Source organism: Ambystoma mexicanum, chromosome 4q, assembly GCF_040938575.1.
Source record: "Ambystoma mexicanum isolate Mex_15411 chromosome 4q, UKY_AmexF1_1, whole genome shotgun sequence".
NCBI classification, from domain to species: Eukaryota; Metazoa; Chordata; class Amphibia; order Caudata; family Ambystomatidae; genus Ambystoma; species Ambystoma mexicanum.
Genome location: NC_090928.1, coordinates 1,007,646,174 through 1,007,665,821, shown reverse-complemented (window position 1 = coordinate 1,007,665,821; position 19,648 = coordinate 1,007,646,174). Strand labels below are relative to the sequence as shown.

The 19,648-nt window shown below is 41.5% G+C and overlaps 1 protein-coding gene across 1 annotated transcript in view; it reads left to right on the top strand.

Annotated features, from left to right (window-relative positions):
- Positions 1 to 19,648, top strand: part of USH2A (usherin) — a 4,817,015-nt gene that overhangs the window by 2,702,546 nt on the left and 2,094,821 nt on the right. The window contains exon 38 of the mRNA XM_069608572.1: positions 12,107 to 12,286. Within this exon, the coding sequence (XP_069464673.1) occupies positions 12,107 to 12,286 (180 nt within the window). The remainder of the gene's footprint in view (positions 1 to 12,106; positions 12,287 to 19,648) is intronic.

The window sequence follows — 19,648 nt, the reverse complement described above, 5'->3', positions numbered from 1 at the left end:
TCAAGCCCTTATTACAACTGTTAGAAAAAGAAGTTACATGAAAAGGCACTCAGAAACTAACTTTCACATCAGAGCCCAGGGGGGACACAAATTCCAAAAACTTACCCACACTGCCATTACCTACCCGGATTGAAATCCATCCAGTTATAGCTATGGCAGACCTGGACATGCCCCCTCAGGAACTCAGCAATTTGGATGCATCGACAGGGGTTATGAACACTTCATATTCAATGGAAGAAGAAACCGATACCTCCATGGTTCGAAATACTCAACAAGAGGAATCCCTGTCACCCGTTGCAAAACCCCACCTTCCCATTGACATTTCCCAAAAAAACCTACAACTCTCGGAAAAGAAACACATAGTTTTAAAGATGGGGGAAGAAGAACAAATTGCTTACCTCCCAAAATCCTGTGTCAGCTAACGAAATTGAGTAAGGCCACAGATACTCCAAGGCCTAATCCAGAACTTCTAGTAAGCCAGCGAAAAGAAAACTGACCGGTGGCAGGCCACCTAGATGAACGGTCAAAAATCAACAGAACACCTGGCAGATTTCTTGGGCCTCTAGACAACTTCTTCCACAAACATGCGAAACAAACACCAACATCCCCACACAAGCTCTCGGATGTGGAAATTCTGGAAGGAGTGATGGTTTCCCCAATGAAACCACCTGTCTGCCACATACAAGGGCTGGGGCACAGTCAGAACAATGAAGACCAAAAAAACAAACAGAATGAAAAAACGCATCAACCCCGTTTCGATGGCACTTCGGGAAACCCCAGGAGCGGTGTAATACTCAGAAGAATGAACTGATGGGAAATACACAAATACCTCATATTGTTCCCCGCACTAGAGATCCAGGGAGTCGCAGCTATTCAACAAGCCTAAAAAAAACCTGGTGAATTGGGTAAAACGCAAGAAAACCTGACAAAGGAAATGCAAAACAGCAAACACCCTGATCAGAACAAAGAGGCAGAGCCATTGAAACCAAGCATAAACAAATCAACAGAAGACTTACTAATTAAACAGAGAGATATTGGGACCGACAATCCAACACTGCATGAAACAACCTCTCCGGAATGTCAGGAATGGCTAGACGCAAGGACAAAACAGACAAACATGCCCGCACCTGACAACTATGCAACTCCAGCTAAAACTAAAAGATTCAGTGACATTCAGCACTCCGCAGTTAAAGAGATTCCAAACAAAAAAACTGATTTTCTGACGATAATATCTACAGTGACCATAGCCTAGCGCCCTTTATCAAATTGTACAAATCGATCAACGACACGGTAAAGGACCATTCAACAATGGTCGCCTTTATGCAGACAAAACTAACATACTTGGAAGGCTACCTAATGTCGGTTGAGGCATACAAGCAAAACACAAGAGATTTAGGGACTCAAACAAGCAAGGAAAACAGCAAAGTGGTTTCCTCAGTGGCCTTACAAACATACCTTTCTCCCAATAATAACGCAATGCAATCAGAGGAAGAAACAGTAAAACCAACCACAAATCCCTCATATGTAGACCTTCGTCAAGAAAACAGAACCGTAATGAAAGGTCAAAAAACTGTGGAAAAATCTCAGAAAATGGTACAGCTAACGAAGACCAAATCGACTAAAACAGTGACGGCTCCGTCCAGCAGAGGGTGTGAAAAAGGTGTGAAAAAGTTATTAGAACCCAGATTTACACAATCACTAACTACAAAACCTCTTCTAAAGACTCAAACCAAAACAGAGCAATTGATGGACATAAAGATCATCCAGTGGCATATCAACAAACAATTCAATGGCCAAAAGAAATCACCAGCATGGAAGGAGGTTATCAACAACACTTACCTATGGAAAAAAGATCTTTCCAAAAAGCTAATTTCAGAATCGGGGAACTAGAAGGTATCTCCGAAACGCCTCAGACACCTGAGGAAAACGAGAAACCTCATAATGACAACGAAGGGTCGATAACCGACCTATTGGACATTAGCCAATATTCCATGGAAGGAAAGAAAAAGACGGATTCCACAGTACAAAACTCACGCAAAAGATATCAAAATCTCTGGAACCTGAATCACCAATCTTCCTAACCCTTGAGGAGAAATGCAAAAGAGCTACAGAGATCAAGACAATTGAAGAATGCAGCACAACTTGTTGCAAAGAGAAGAATCCAGTTAATATAGGATGAAAGGAAGTAACAAAAGAAAGCTCCATTTGGGAAAGAAATGTGACGGTAAGCCGGCACCACCCACAAGTTTTGAACAAAACAAAACATTTAACAAGACAAACAAAGCCCGGAAAAAAGCAAACCTACATTTACCTCAACACAGAGGTATCCAAATAAAGATTGGAATGGCTCAATGTCCAATAAAAACAGAGCGACCATTGGAGCTCAAATTTCGAGAAATTCCAGGACACCAAACACTCAATCCTTCAAGTTAGAAAAACAATTAGATGAAGGGGATCACGTTATATTAAATAGAAAAACAACAATGAAACTCTTAACCCATATCCAAAACTTGAAGTCTCTCAAGCCAGACGACCTAGACATCATTGAATTTGTGGACAACAATCACATGGACAGTGTATACCTCCACATCTACTCACTGCGGGCGAGACAAATGTTTAAAGCTGCAACAGATGAACTGAGATTGTTAGGCTATGATCTGAGACCAACTTCCAAACCTGAACGGAATCCTGAAACTTCAACAGAAAGAAAGAACCCTGGAAGATCACATCAACATGAATTCCAAAGCGGAAGAAAGTGGCCTCTTAACAACCGAGAAATGGCTCGCTCGCATGCCAGATATAACTTAGATCACTCAAAACATAGACATCTACCTTCTACCAGGAATTACAATCAAAACAAGGTTGCGCTCTGAGGATTGGAACGACAGACGGTATGAAACTACCGATGGAAGATTTTTAAAGGACACCCCTTCACCTAGAAGAAAGGAGTATAAGCCCAAATATTCTTCTAGAATGGAACATCAATGAAAGCAGTTGCCATACAAGAAACACGAGAGGCACAACAGTGAAATAAACAATCAGTACACTGACATAGATGAAGATCGGCTTCCTCAGGGACCTCTCCCTAACTGGAAGATCACCATTGCCCAGGATCAACTGAATCGAAGAAATGATGAAACTAGCCAAAACAACACCCGAGCATAAAAGACATAAAGCTCAAAAGATGGACATGGGTACCGGAAGTACTATCTAACTCCTCGAGATTCTAGCAACGAAAAGGAAAGACAGGGAGCAAACCTTTAAGCCCACATACGGCAAACTTGGGATCCTGGAACACACAAGGTTTTACTCACCTCACACAACTGGGTGATGCAAACTTAGGGGCTTTAGATTTGCTCTGTCTTCAAGAGATTTGGCTATTAGAGCCACCAACCCTCGATGGTTTTGAGATCATTATTTCACCAGCCATAAAAGGTCTGAAAGGTAGACCGGCAGCAGGGTTATTAACAGCAATACGCTCAGGCTGCGGCTTCCAATTGGACACCATCTTGAGGACCAATACCTTCATCTTAGCCATGACGATTGTGGGAAACCAGATAGTAACAGAAAGGGGAAGTAATGGTGAGGCCCTCCTACCGTTAATTAACACCTACTTGAACCCTAAAGCGCAGACTGATATGACCTTTCTGAAGGAGATTGAACAAACCATCGATGAAGCTACTGCTCAACCTGACATTACTCTAGCAAAAATAGATTACTGCCCGCTGTTACAACCTTACCAACATACAGAAGAATAAATACAAAACAAAACTGCACTTATATAACAGAAACCAGCAGCTGGTGGAAAAAATAAGAACCATAAGGCAAAAAATCAGAAAGGCAAAATCCTGGCTGACTGAAGAGAACAAAACAAACGCAAAACAGGCGCTCACGTCCTTTAAATCTTGGATGAAATATAATAGACTGATGCTATACCAAGAAGACCTGGAAGTGATGCTAATTGCATATGTGGAAAATGAACAAGAGACTTTTGGTCCCTAATTGACTCTGCCGGTAATACCACTCAAAATGCACTCCTGAACAACGTTGGAGAGCACAAATGGGTAGCACACTTTTCGGAGCTTTTTCAGAAACCAGTAAACAACAAGATATACAAAGTCTCCCAGTCGTCTACAACATGGCTTAATGATCACGACACAGCAACAATCGAAGAAAAAATAAAGAACTTAAAATCCTTGCAGGGTCCGGGACTAGATGGGATAACTAACCAAGATCTAAAAAACAACCCAGAATCATGGGCTCCACTGATATCTGACATTTTCGATACCTGTGTCAGGACTCAGTCTATACCAACCTCCAGGAAATCTGCAAATGTGGTTCCTATCTATAAGAAGAACTATAAGGGGAACCCAGAGAACTATCACCCCATAGCACTCCTGAACATGCTAGGAAAATTATTCGGATCTCTACTTCTAGATAGATTCCAATTGTGGGTCAAATCTTCAAGGTGCAACGATCCATACCAGTCGGGGTTTGTTAAAAACTTGGGAACCAAAGTAAACATCCTTACTCTGAGTATCATGAAGGCAAAGATCTTAGAGGGTGGCCCTAGAATATACCTGGCCTTTGTGGACCTAAGCCAAGCTTTCGATCGAGTGAATAGGGAAATACTATGCGACAAGGTAACAACGTGGAGATGCCCCGACTCAATCCTAGAGCCGATTAAATGTGTCTATTCCGACACCTCAATGCGAGTGAACCTTAGCGGCATGGGCCAACTGTCAAAGGAAATCAAGACCTCAAGAGGTGTTATACAGGGCTGTCCGCTGGCACCCGCCTTATATAACGCCTATAGGGGAGACATTGGGGACCATGAAAACAACATAAGAGCTTTCCCTCTAAAACTTGGCAACAACAAAATCAGCCATTTACTTTATGCAGACAATATCATTCTTCTTGATCAAATGGCCATAGGCCTTCAATGTAAACTCGGCGTTCTACAAGAATACACAAGAGAAAACAATCTCAAAATAAATACCAACAAAACAAAAATCATGATCATGGAGAAATCCCACAAACACAAAGACCCTGGACAATGGTTTATAGAAGGGAAAAAGGTGGAAAAGGTCTCATCTTTTCAATATTTGGGTATAACTGTCAACTGCAACCCACAAAAAACAGCTATACAAGAATCCCTTTGGGGTAAAACAAAATTTCTAACATCACAAACAAGGAATATTGACAGAAAATATGGTCGATTTTCTTTACAACCAGCCATTAACTTCTATAAAGCTAAAGCCATCCCGGCCATCATCTACGGAACTGAAGCCATGCCTGCTATTCCAGACAGTATCTGGTTACGATTAGAAGGGTTTTATTGGAAGAAAATTCTGAATCTACCATCATCAACGCCAATGGCGTCAGTTAGGAGGGAATTCATTCTGGTATCCTTAAAAACGACCATTCTCCTGAACGGGCTGATGCTCTTCCATAAAACCCAAAACTCCAAACTCAAATTCTTTGAGATAATTTGAGATGAAGCCAAAAAAGAATCCAACAAAATGCTGACAGGGTGGATGCGGAAAAAACGCTACTTGCTTAAGGAGATCCGAAGCTCAGAGGTGGAGTTAGAGGAAAATTCCAACAAAGTAAAAACCAGATTAAAGGACTTGGAAAGGATAGAAACACTTCAGGAGGTATCAAAAAACAAACTTACCCAGCACCTTCCAGCAAACTTACAAATGGTCAACACTATGGTTGAATACCTGTCAAAGATTCCCAACAAGGGCATCAGATCAACATTCTTAAGAGCCCGATTAAACTTATTAAAAACTAACGAGATCCTAGCGATAAGAGGAAACTCCATAACCAACTCATGCCGATTCTGCAAGAATGAAGACACTGTGGAAACTGTAGGGCATCTAATATTGTTGTGTAAGGGCACAACCATTGACAGACAAACTCACGTCGGCCAATTATTCAGAGACCCTTATATCCCTGACAAAACATATTTGTGGAACCTGCTGATGAGCGGAAAAACAACGAAAACTGTGATTGCCGTCGGACGAGATTTTCAAAACCTGGGCCTGGACACCGTGGTCAACGGCGCTCTAGGAAAACGACCAAGAACATTACTTTCAACACAGATTAAGGTCTTCCAAAGCATGCTCATCCTCAGAGCGTTTCAAGGTGATACCAATGGCAGCAGGCACTAAACAAATACCACCTAACATAATGTAACATAACATAACATAACATAACAATGTCATTGAGCCCCTCAATACAACTGGTCCAATCTTTCCATTTTGTAAGTCCTGTGATTCTTCATCTGCAGTTACAGAAATTGCAGGACTTAGTGCCTTGACCAGACTTTCAGAGGGTTCAGCTTCATGTTCTGTCTCGATAGGAATTACTGTCAAATCCTCTTGAGTGTGATTGTTAGTCACCATTATTTTGTTAGACTTGGCTTTATTTCTAGACTTTCCTTCAGTCTTGCCTTTTTGAGTCTGAACCTCACTGACAGCAAGGGGATCCATAACAGTCATAACCTCGAGCCCTGTTAGGTTGTGCAAAAATTCCCTAAAAGATTTATTTTTAGCTCCTTTGACTCTTTGCTTTTTACTTTTCTTCTTTTCTGTTCCTTTTGTTGATTTGGATTGATTGTTTTTCTTGCCCTTTGTGTTAATGACATCAATGAGTTACTGTTTGCGCACTTTCACCGTTGTCTGCTTTTGCCAAATCATTATTACTAAAGTTAGGATCAGACTCTTTGTTTTGCTGCTCAATGACTTCTACCTCTTCAAGTTGGAGGTCATCCGAACAGACCACACTTGTGTTCATCTCCAGCCCCACCCTTTGTCATATCTCTTGAGGCTAAGGGGTCTGGGACATTTCAAATGTACATGGCCTCCTGCTACTGTCTCTATCAGCCACCCACTTGTCAAGTCTACAATTAATGGTAGTAAAAAGGGTGGTGTGTGCCTTGACCTTTATGCTGATATTATCATATGAATTGACAAATGAGGTCAGGACCAAATGAAGAGCCATCAATGAAGTAAGACCTGTTGTCTCTGATTTGTCCTGCTGTTCATATTGCAGACAATGGAGAAGTCCGCAATTGAGGATTCCGAGGAGGGACATTTGAAATCCTTAAAAATTGGAGAGGTATTTAAGAATGAAGAGACTCGAGGACAGAAAATGTTTGAAACATTTAATGGTCCAATTATTTGTGCATTGTCATAAACGGTTTGTTTCGTTTTTCAGGGCTCTGTGGCCTTGTGGGTGTTTTTTCAGGATCACACAAAGTCACTTGCGTAGGGTCCACTATAATGGGGTCTTCAGCCATATATTGGCTAGAAACATGGGTAACATTTATATTTGGCAGGAAGTAGTCTTTAACCGTTCTGCATTTGCCCATGGTTGATTAAGAGGACCCTGAAGCGGCCGTGTTGGGGATCGGTGATAGTGGTAGGGAAGTAGCCATGGCAAGGTCTATTTGGTTCAGACTACTGCCTGCTGCAATGGCGAGTGAATCAGTGCCATTCTTTTCCATGACAGAATTATTCCGACTGCGTGGGTCATACATCACTAAACATGCAGTCAGTTTCTTACCCACAAGGGGCTTACTGGCAGTTATGACCTCCTTCTACCGTCCAACTGCCTCACAACTGCACACTCCTGATGCACTTCAAGACACATTCCGCGCGGTCTCGTGGTGTTTGTCAGGTGTTGGCATTGCACAGTATTCCTTCCATGTAGAAACACTCCTAGCAAGCAAAGGTGCCACACAACTGCACACTCCTGATGCACTCCAAGGGCAATTTAAAACATTTGTTTAAGTTATGGTGTACTTCATTATTTCTCAATTGCAAATAGCAGTGCTAGGTACCAATGTGCAGGGTATGTGCAATTGGGGTCCGGGTATGTACATTACTGTTGAATAGAGTAAGCAAGTGTGTAAGTGAGGGAATGCAGTTGTTGGCCATGGATATGTAATGACATTGTATTCTACATAATGAAGTAGATTTTACTACATTTCTTTTAAATGTATTGAATGGGGTGTATTTGATGTTGCTGAGTCTCAAAGGGCATCTGAATGTGCACATTCAGATTCCATGTTTGCACCCTGTGGTGCAATCATAAAAACCAGTGGATGTTTTCTTACATTTAGAAATCACATCCTGCTTTACAAAGGTATGCCCTTTGACATATAAGTCCTTGAATGGAACAGTCACAGAGGGTGAGAAATGCAAAGATGGATCACTGATGCTATTCTGTGGATTCTTTTGTTTAAATCAGGAACAAGAGTATTATTAACCAATGTTGTCTGGGTTGTTTTTCTGTCTCTCAAATGGTGATAGAAATTATTTTTTAAGCATTTAAAGATGGGAAGCTTTTAAGGGCCCACCATTGTAAAATGAGTTCCCAGCACCTATTTTGGTTCTGGGAACTGTGGTAAGCCAGAAGACAGAGACGGACCAATTGGTGGCATTTAAACAGGTTTCTTTATTCAAATAATCATACAAAGGCCTATCTATCCCCAGTAATAAGGTGTTTGCCCTGCTTAACACAAAACTAAGTAGGGTGCTTGTCATCAGTGAGGTTGTCCAAATCAACAGGCCATCCTCAGTCTAAAGCTATCCTATTCAGGCCCTACCACTAATCAAGAGAAATCAAAGAAAAGAGGGGTCCAGCAGAAAACTCCCTTCTCCTGGAGAGGCCTCCATAGCCTTAACTGTTCTGTCTTGGGATGGCTTCTGATAATGTCATCTATGAGTTATTTTAATTCTTCAAGGGGGCTTTTAACCCTCCTGGGCTTCCCCTTGTTTTCTATACGAAACGTTCCATTGTTCCCCAAAAAATAATTTCCTTCTTGCTTCTTCTTTGAATCTTGTAGTGTCTCTTCAAAAAATCTCTATACTTTTCTGGAAGTACATCAGATGGCTGTGTTTCATACTTGCTTTAACATATTCCTCTTTACTGATATGCGTCTGACTGGTCCATTGGGAATCTCTACTCTCTTTACCATATTCACATATACTGGGACGAGTCTACACTCTCCTTCCAATATTTACTTATATTGTCACAAGTATGATTAGTCGCTTGGTAATCTTTACTCTCTTTCCAATTGTTACGTGAACTGAGATGAGTGTGATTAGTCCCTTGGTAATGTTCACTCTCTTCCCAATATTTACTTCTTCTGGGATGAGTGCAATTAGTCCATTGGCAATCTGCACTCGCTTCCCAATAGTTACTTGTACTGGGATAAGTGTGATTAGTTCCTTGGTAATCTTCACTCTCCAATATGTACTTGTACTGGGACCATTATGATTTGTCCCTTGGCAATCTTCACTCTCTTTCCCGTTGGTCCCCCACCTGGATCTCCTGCCATTTCCATTACTTATTTTGAATCAGGTAGGTGTCACTGGTTCTTCCTGGGAGGTTGGGTTCCTCCTTCTGGTACAACCGCTCCAGTCGATTGCTGCTTCTTTCTTCTTTACATGGCTCAGCTGAGTTCTTCCTGGTACGGTCTCTATGCAGATCGAGGAACACCCGGTCCACCCTTACTGTGGCATGCCACTGCCTCCAGGTTCTTCCCGGGTACACAGCTCGGCTCCCTGCCATCTCCGTGCCTCCTTCATCATATTTATGCATCCTCTTTGCTCAGGATGTGTCAGCATCTCCTGGCTTCTTCTTCAGCCCTGGTTTGAACTTTCTGGGCGCCAGTGAAAAACGTCACTGTTCCGTCTACTCTTTTTATTAGACAACACAGGGTTCTTGCTAGTGTAGAGCCACAATGCTTTGTTTCTTTTACTTCCTTGGTCTATCTTCTTCGTCCCAGTGTGGTTGCCTGCGAGCCACTGAGTACTCTGTTTGGTTCTTGCATACTTCCTTTTCACTGTACAACTGGCCTGATGAGGTGGATTCTTGGGGATATTGCAATAACATATAGTAATTGGTTTGGAGTGACTTGAGTGGTCATAAGATGTTTGTGTCGGCTCCTCTTAAGGTGGCCTATGGAGTTCCTTGATAGAACAGGAGTCCTTGTCCCCAAGAGAGGAGCCTCTCCCTGTGAGATCCTGCTTCCAACCACACTTAAAGGGAATACCTTGTAGCGGGCTCACCACCTCACAGAGAAGGCCTCCCCTCTGGGGAGAAGTGATGAAATTCTGTGAATAGTCACAGAACCCATGGTGCATTAGTGTCATGCTTGTGAGACTACAACTGATGTATTCAAGTGCAGCAGTCAGTGCAACCCGTGCACTGGTGGCGCCCCCAAGGCATGTGCAGGTCACCTCCGTGAATGAGGTAACCTGCGCGTTTCTGTGAATGTGTTATTCTTCCTGAATCTGACCCATTAATTTTATTGGTCCTCAGTTGAGGACCAGGGGTGGAATCGATCAAGGTGCAGCAGTGGGTGGGTTGTGTCACATTCTTATAAATACTGTTGCCCCTGAAGTGGCCCATAACATTCAGGTGTGATGCAACATGTTTTCAATATGTTGCCTGCTAATACTATCCGCTGGTCAGGCTTTCACAGTTCTGAAGCTGAATTCACCTTACCTTGTGTGGTGTTCTGCTTTCACCAATATACTTTACTTTACTTTAAAAATGTATATTGCGCAAACCATGGACCCGTAGGCTTAAGGGCGCAACCACAAAGACACTGACAACAGATAAAAAATAATTGAACCATAGTTCAACTTGAGGATCAGACCCTGAGAACAAATAAGAGAGTTTTAAGTTTCTTTTTGAAGAGTTCAGGGGTGTTAGTGTATAAATACACAATCCTTGTGGGGTATCCTATATGCATAACATTGTTTACCCCTTGAAATGCACATTGTTGCCTAATACAGAGCACATGGGCCTTCCTTACTCTGTTCACGCGATCCGATTGGGAACGACAACCCTGGCCATGGGCTGCAGGATTCTTTCTTTTGTCTGAGGAGGTCCCCCTCGGTAATTGTTATCCACTGATTTTGCAGGCGTGGATTTGACATTGAAGATGTGGTATAGTGCCACTCCTCTGATATAATGATGGGGTGCATATTAGCTAAAGAAGCCCCTCTTTTCACATGACGTAGGTGTACTGATCTAAGGAAAGCTCTGGGAATGTGTTTAACTTCATAAGTGGGGGAGCGAAACTTCCAGTGCCACAATGTAAGCACCCCAATTCATCTGCAAGGGGGACAAAAGGTGTGTGGGCACCTTAGTGGAGACCCCGAGAGGAGAGTCTCCTCTTAGTTTTTACACGGTTCTCCCAAACCCCTCCTCTTCCGTTTGTGCAGGCATCACCTTGGGAAGAGCGGAGGGTCTAAAGAAACCCCTTTATCAAGGGGCAACAACGTCATTCTGCCGCTTTTGCATGTCAAATCTTCAGAACCCACCCACTACCGATAGACAACATTTTTGTAATTGTCATCTATTGAGTACCTCGCATGTTTGTTTTTTTCCCCCGCAGAAAACGCAGATGCGGAAGGGTGGAGTTACAGGGCAATCCCAAACAAAAGTAGCAGCAACTGCAACAAAATAAGAGGGAGCTGCACTCGCATACCCTGGGGTCGGGCCAGGAAGAACTGCACTGCACTCCATCTGTAGAAGAGAGGGCAGTCAAAGGCACCGACTGTCAAATGGGGCAGGCCAGGTCATTAAAAATAAATAAGCCCCGGAAGTGACATTGTTCCCCCGAAAGTAAATGAGCAAAGTGTCAGTGCAGATAATCAGCAATATTACATTTAAATTAACAACGCTGTTTATGTATGGATCGCCTGTAAGCTAGCTCTAACTGAATTTAATAAAACCTACGGCCTTCAAATATCCCATCACATGTTGTGTCTTGCCTCTTTTGTGTTCCAGGGGGTGTAGGGGCTGGTCATTCTTGGGTTGTTACTGCTATGCAACGCATCATTGTGGGGCAGTATAAGCTACTCAAGCATGACAATCAGCACCTTGTAATGTTGAGCTCTGAAGAATAACATTTGAAACACACGGATGCACATTATTAGGGTATAATTCCCTAAGTATTCCTCACCCTGTAAACATGCTACTTTACAAATGCAGACTTTTCGCCCTTGCTGTAGAACTGAACATGCGAACGCATACGACACTAACCAATTCCATGTTTCTTCTTGTATCATTTGAACAGCGAATGCGGATTACTCTGTGAGAACGGAGGAGCGGCTCGTGCACAGCAGTCGAGAAAGCAATGAGTGGGTTTCCATTGGCGGACTCGTTCCCTTTTCTAATTACACTGTTCAAATAAACGCTTCCAATAGCCGAGGCAGTTTGACAAGTGACCTCATTACACTCGCCATGCCTCCAGGAGGTAAGTAGGCAAGCGAGCTGTGCTTGTGTATGTCAGCTGCAAATCTAATTCTTGTTGTGTTAAAGTGCTGCGTTGAGTGTTACATTTAATCATCCAGCAGCTGAGGGCTTAATCATGCTGCTTGTTAGGGAGCGCTCAGGCTGGGCGTTTAAAAGTAGTTCCTTGAACTGTGCACTCTATTTTGCAGTAGCATGCTCAAGGGGTGCACGCTGCAATAACATTGGCAGGCTAAATATACAGAATAAAGTTTAAGCAAAGCTCCTTCCAAATGAAAGGAATACACTGAGAATGTCATTCCACATTGGGGTGCCTAATGCAGAGTCTGAAAATGAGGCCTATGAAAATAGGTAAATGCGTTCACGTGTTCCCTATGATGCAAAACGCGCCTGGCGCTGTGACCATTACCTGGTTTACGGCCTAATATTTACCTGCTTCTACTCTGAAATGTGATAGTGTAAATTGTACATGTAGTAAGTTGCTTGATCTTGAGTTGGCAAATTCTGGTTATTTCTGCTGCTGCCCATGTCTGCCTCATGTAGTGTCAGTGCCCATAACGTTGCAACCATCACACTGGGGCTCAGCTGTTCATTGGCAGAGACGAATCACATCTTTCCTATGGTCCCCTGGCTCATCTCTTGGAGGCTCGTCTGAGCACACTCCTTAAGAACTGCAACGGAAATCAGCTATGCCTTGTGGACGTCATAATTTGACAATGTTTTCTGTCAATTGTTTAACATGTCTACTTCTACAATTTTGGTTAGAGTCAAAGGATAAAGAGGTATTGCTGCTTGTTTTTCCCTGTTTGTTAGCAAACTCAGGGGTGTTTCCATTTGGAATAAAATAATCTTCCTCTAAGACTGGGCATATTATTTCCGCCATCACACACTTTCCTTCCTATCTAATGTATTTCTATTCAGGCTGTTTTGCTCCTATGATTTTCCATTTCGAACCTTTGATTTACATTGGACAGTACTTCAAGGAACATTATTATTAGGGTTTGCTTGGTGGATCCTTATCATTTGACAAATGTTGTCAGTCAATTGTTTAACATGTCACTTCCGTTGAGAGATCTTTTCTCTGCAGTCTTGAATGTAGGGTTGTCTTTCCTGGAACCTCTCTGTTCCTCAGAGTATAACTATCTCTTCTAGGGATTTAGTTTAGGTAGTTCTGATGCTTTCTGTTGTACAAAATACCACCTCTCCACTTACCCTGTTACTGGCATCTGCTAACCTGGAATATAGAAGCAGAATGGGGGGATTGACTTAGTAGTTGGTTCTAGGGGGATGACATTTGGCTTCTTTCCCTAGATGGTTTATGGTGGCTGGTGAGGTCTTCTGGGCTATTTTCTTTGTTTCTTCGGAGCTCCAGGATTCTGTACTTCATACATTCTTGTCAGCTAAGTAATAATTAATTTCAATGATCTAGTATCATCCAAATGACAACCTAACTGAGTAAACACATATTTTGGAATGGCCTTAAAGAAGAAAGTAGTTTTTAAGTCCCAATTTTCGGTATCAACATGTTAAGAAAAATGGGCAAATTAGGGTTGATATCCTTGAATCCCTTCTGTAGGGCTGGATAGTATGATGTTTCTCCCAGCTGTTATCATAATCTGTGCTACTCAGAATACTTAGGAATACCTGGGTTCCCAATTGTCCCTGGTGCAGAATTATGTTTTTAAATGCCCTATCCGAGTCCTGCGCTTAGCCCTGAAGATCAGCCAGATAGACTAAATTTGTCTCTGATGGACCATTGGTTTTAACTCCAATTCACTTCAATAATTTTGCTACATGTCTTCACTAATTGCTTTCTTTGGAACACCCCCCTCCCATTTACACCTGGAGTACTAAATTGCCTGCTTCCCCCTTTCACCTGTAGGTCCACATATTCCCGTGCCTCTGACAGTGAAGCCACCACATCCTGTCTGTCTTGGTATGTTTGGCAAGGGTAAATGGAACCGTTGCACCCTCATTGTTTTGTATGGCACTAGGTACGCCAGTTGCTCTAGTATTACTTTGTAGAGGTGTGGGCAGTGTGAAGAGTGTTTCAGTAATAGGGGACTATTGGATCAGGAACATCTGATTGTGCTGGTCTTTTTTCATGGGGCAGTCTCCATATACTGTCCACACCCCCTACTCCTTCCCCACCCCTTCACTACCTTAAACATGATTTAGAAATGTACTGTTGCCCCACCTACCCTTTAAAAGTAGCAACCTAGCAGAATCCCACAATTCTGTGATAAAGCCTTACTGGTCCAATACTGGTGTATCTCCCCACTTCCACATTTATTTTAGCCACTAATTCGGAACTCAAACAGTTTTCCTTCGTGTTGTGTCTTACTTTGTCTTGACATAGTTACCCATCACAATAATCATCTTACAGTGAAGTAAATGCTCTCTAGATTTAGAAAACCAGCCTGGCTAGGTTCATACATATTAGTTCTAGAGGTGAGTGATTCTAATATGTGTTATTTTCCATCGGTGCAAGCATGTACCTCATTTACTGAATCTTGTCTTATAAATTGCTAGATCATTGCCTCTTTACTCATTTGCCCTCTTTGATGAACTACATCAGCAAGATCATTTCATTGTATTTTTCCAATATCTATCCATATGTCACATTTTCATCTAATCCTTTTACTAAATCTTGTGTAATCACCCTATGTTAATGTGTGCCTTTGCTTGTGTTGACTGCAGAATAAGTTGATGGTTTGTCTGGGTGTTACTTTCTTGTTCTACCTGGTTTCTCTGATGATTGACTATGTTGTAATCCTGCTGTAGTTGATCAGTCTTCAAATGTCCTTCTTAAAAAAGAGTTTTATAGCTGATTATTAACTAAATACTAGTTGCTGTTTGACTATCAAAATATAATCTAACCAGCATTTGTGGAAGTGGTGTGGTCATTTATAGTACTGAACTTGTGTACCCAACACAAGCCGTTTAAGACGGTGTAGCAATACTCTGTGATTGATGGGGATGCAGAATATACTCAAATGTCAAAAATCAGATCGACTCGAAGTTGGCAAAATAAACTGTTTTAATCTCAATTATCTAAAACAGGGAGTACAATGAACATCAACAAACACGCTAGATCCTCTTACTCAATGCATTTAATAAAAAACATAGATTATATAATAAAATGTCATTATCATTGACATTAACCTACGTGGCGAACTACAAAAACCTATTCGAGAGTGTGATAGGATTACACGGAACATCTAAGTATATGTTCCATACTGGTTAGGGAGAGTGATTAGACTTCTAATATCAGGTGGTCAACTAAGCCCTTCCCTAGTGACGGTCACTACAGACGTCATCAAATACACAACATCCCATAAGCTATACAAACTATAGGGCTCTTTATTAGGTGGACCTCTATGATTGGTTGGCACCCTCATACCCCTCGGTAAATTCCACCTACGTCAGCAGCACGCAGGCTGGCACCCAGGTGCTGGTAGGCTGGTCATAACCATAACTTCCCACCTCATTAGCCTCCCATCTATCATCACTCTTGCCGTCTACCAATCAATTAGCCTTGTAAATGTTCTGGGTGCCTGAGAAGAAAAGGCAGTATAGACATACTCTGTCCTTTGGTTTCGATGTAGCTCATCCCCGTGTTCACTGGAAACCATGTTGCAGAACATTCTGCTGTATTAAACTCTATTAAGTGAAGAACCCTTGACGTCTTCAATGTTCTTGCATCTCACCTCAGTCAGGAGTTTGCTCCCTTCACAAGGTTTGTAGCTTCTGCAAGAACATCCAAGCTCGGGGTGGCATTGAGTTTCTGATGCTGGGCCAACTAAGTCTTTCTTCAATTCACCTTCGGTGTTAGCTTATTCTCTTAACTGTGCCACACTGAAAATTCCCTTCTGTTCATCTGGGCCCACCCTGCTAAAAGTGTGTCGTGGAATATTTGTAGTCCATACATTCCTATCTATTTACATTGGTGCATCACCACAATCTAATTCACTATGTAGCCAGCTTCAAGAATACTTTGTCTGTTTGCGGCACTGCAACTGTACCATTATAAATGACTTAATACATTTTTCTTTATCTATTTAGCATGAGCATCTTCATCTTGAGCCCTAAATGTTGCTCATCTTAAACACCTCCTCGTTTGATTCTATGGAATACTTATTCTCTTCAATCTTTGAACGGGTGTGTCAGATTTGCTTCCATATGACGTCACCAGTCTGCTACCTCGCTTGTTTTTCCCACTTCCTTTGGGAATTCATTCAAATGGCCATCATATATTCGAGAGTGCATGTATGACATCCTCCATGGGAACCTTACTTCTATGATCCTTTGCGGTACAGGTAGCTTCACTGGTACTGCATGTGTCTCACACTCCGGCTCCCAACATATAGGCAACATGGGGAGGGGATTTTGGTGGGGGTACTTAGATCCACCTCTACACTACTCTTCAATTCCTCATTTGTCATCAGGCTCTGACAATGAACATCCTTTAGATGCAAAATGATGTCCGTAGGAATAATTTGGCTTCATCGCATGCTTATGATGTATCAGTCAGGTTTTCCCCCCAAGGAGACCCTGTTGTTGTCTCGTTGAAGTCTGGTTGCTATCCAGATCCCCATGTAGTTATGTTAGTTTTTTTCTCTCTGATTTTCGGTTTGTTAACTGTATGTTAATTCTGCTGATATCTTTTGGGCCGTTTCCTAGAAAGCGAATTCCTTAAGAGTACGGAAGAAAAATGCCGCAATTTTGGAGTATTTTGTGCCTTATGCCTATGAATGTTTCAGGCACACAAAGTAATGGCATAATTTCTGCATAACAAAGATATGGGGACATATTGTGATTCTTTCCGTAAGCACAAATGAAATGATTTTTAGATACATGTACTGCATGTTATGTATGGCTCCAAAAGGATAATCGTTTATGCGTCTGTTGGATAGATCATAAGCAACCTTGTACAGTAAATACAATGAATAAGCTATTTGTGCAATAGCCCCTGAAGACTGCCCAAAACATGGTTTTAGGGGTACCATAACATTTAGGGTTTATTGTAATGTTGTGATAAAGGTACTCTATGCACAGACACTAGTTAAAAGGCAAAGGACAATTTGATAGCGCAAACACTATTGTCTTAGTATTGGATAGCCATATTTTGATCCTTGAATGAAATACAATGCACAATTATGAACACTCATTGTGGACAGACGTTTTTGTATTTGTTGGCAATAGTGCATTATACAGACTAGGGATTGAGTAAATATAAATAAATTAAATGGTTTTTCACATGTCTATATATGTAGCTAGTTATGTGCAGAATTTCATGCACCTTATGGGCATAGTGGAAGAATGAGATCAGGATTAAATCTTTATGTAGGAACTTTTTGACCAGTAATATGAAAAAAGTTTCAGTAGTTCCACATGTTCTAGTGATGTTTCTTTCTTCAGGTTTGCACTATGCAATAGTTCATGGTTTGTGTGCACTTTATGTAATTTAGTGTCAGTCCTGCATGTTTAGTTGTGTACGTAAGATGAGTTGTTGAAACAATTTGAAATATGTGAAAGTCATTTTAATAGGATTATTTTTGAAACAATGTTATTTGTACAAAAACATTGATACATTTTTGCAGTGTGTTTTGCAAGATTTGTTTTTAGTGTAGTGTGTGCCACATTTATTAAATAATATGTTTTCTGGAGAAGATACAGGGACTTGTTCATTGAATGTGACAATCCAACTGTTAGCATCTTTTATAAATGAACTTGTTTGTTTTTTTAGGTGTATTTTCGAGGGGAGGCTATTTGCTTATAAACCATAGTGTCCACACTAGTTGTGGTGAAAGAAAGGTGAGATAGCATTTACCAATTCTCATCTTCAGTTTACACAAACCCTTAAGCAAAAATGGCCTTTCTGTTACCTAGTTTGGATGGTGGGAGCTACATAATATAAGACTTTGACTCTGTTAGCATGGAGCATATAAGGGGCAAAAGAACCCTCTTTTTTGTGCAGGGGCCTGACTCTGGAGGGTAAGTGGGGATTATCAAAAAAACAGTATGTAGAGTCAACGGCTACCCTTTTCCTAGACGCACAGGAGATGCACCTATCATACAGTGGAGCTAGGTTTTCATCTACTAGCACAGAGATCACAGAAATAATGGGAATATCATAAAACAAAGTTTAATTAGTTAGCTCAAAAAACATATGAAAATAGGCAAAAACCTATGTAACATAAATGATATAGAATACATGTGAAACCAAGGAATACATATGTGGGTTAGTAGCAAAAGTGTGCAGTTTCATGTACTCCTGTGTAGGTAGCAGTACGCAATCATTGTCCAAAAAAGACAGTTTCATCTACTATTGTGTAAGTAGTATACAATCATTGTCAACACATATAATGGGTGTTTCTGGTTCAGATAGGAATGGAACACAACAGATATTGCGATGTGAAGGCAAGTATTCTGCGGGTGCCGAACTGTCATCAGGACACTGGTGGAAGTATGATGGAGGACAGCTGATGAGGGGGCTTGGTTCGCCTAAGTGGTTTGGTTGGCGTCTTGAAACGAATAAAGAATGGAGTCAGCTGTCGTTAATACAAGCAAGGATGACTCGTGGGTCCGGCAAAATCTGTTCTCTGACATGCAAAAGTAGGGTCTTGGAGAGGTGGCTGTCTGTCTAAAGGGCAGCGTGGTGTCCGGATGAGGGGTGAATATTGTACTGATTCAGCAGGTCAAAAATCCTGGTGCCAAGAGGTCGAAATTCAGGATTAATTCCATGGAGCCGGAGTGCTGTATCTCTTGGGGAGAGCCGTGTTTCGTCTCTGTTAGCATGGACAAACCATGCAGTAAATAGTGAGACCCCAGGACAATTACCTATATCGGTCTCTGCTATGTGGCTCAGTTATGTTTGTGTAAATACTGGTGATTTTGGAAGCACCCTTCTTTTGCATTCAGCACATTCATACTTTGAGTAATGCAAAGAAATTATAATGGGGCTCTCTAATGTATTGGACAAAAAATGTAATTACATGTCAGTAGTACTAAGTAGAAGGAACTTACTGTTGTTTTACACTTGTGGACTGTATGATTGTATATTATTTAGTTTGTTCTCATGAGTATGTGTGTTTAATGAAGGCTATCTTAAAATCGTGCATATTTTTATTGTTTGATTGCCTTTGTGGAATTTACTTCAGAAATAGCACTGGACTAAACATGTACATTGCAGTTAATAAATACAGTTAGGCATGTTTTAACCATTGGAATGATTCATAATTGTGTTTTGTTTTAGACAACACATAACACCCGTGAATCACCTAGTGTCACCTACCTCTCCAGAGAATGTATTTGTTTGCCACTCACTATTATTCATGCGTGCATGCACTGATGCACTTACTGA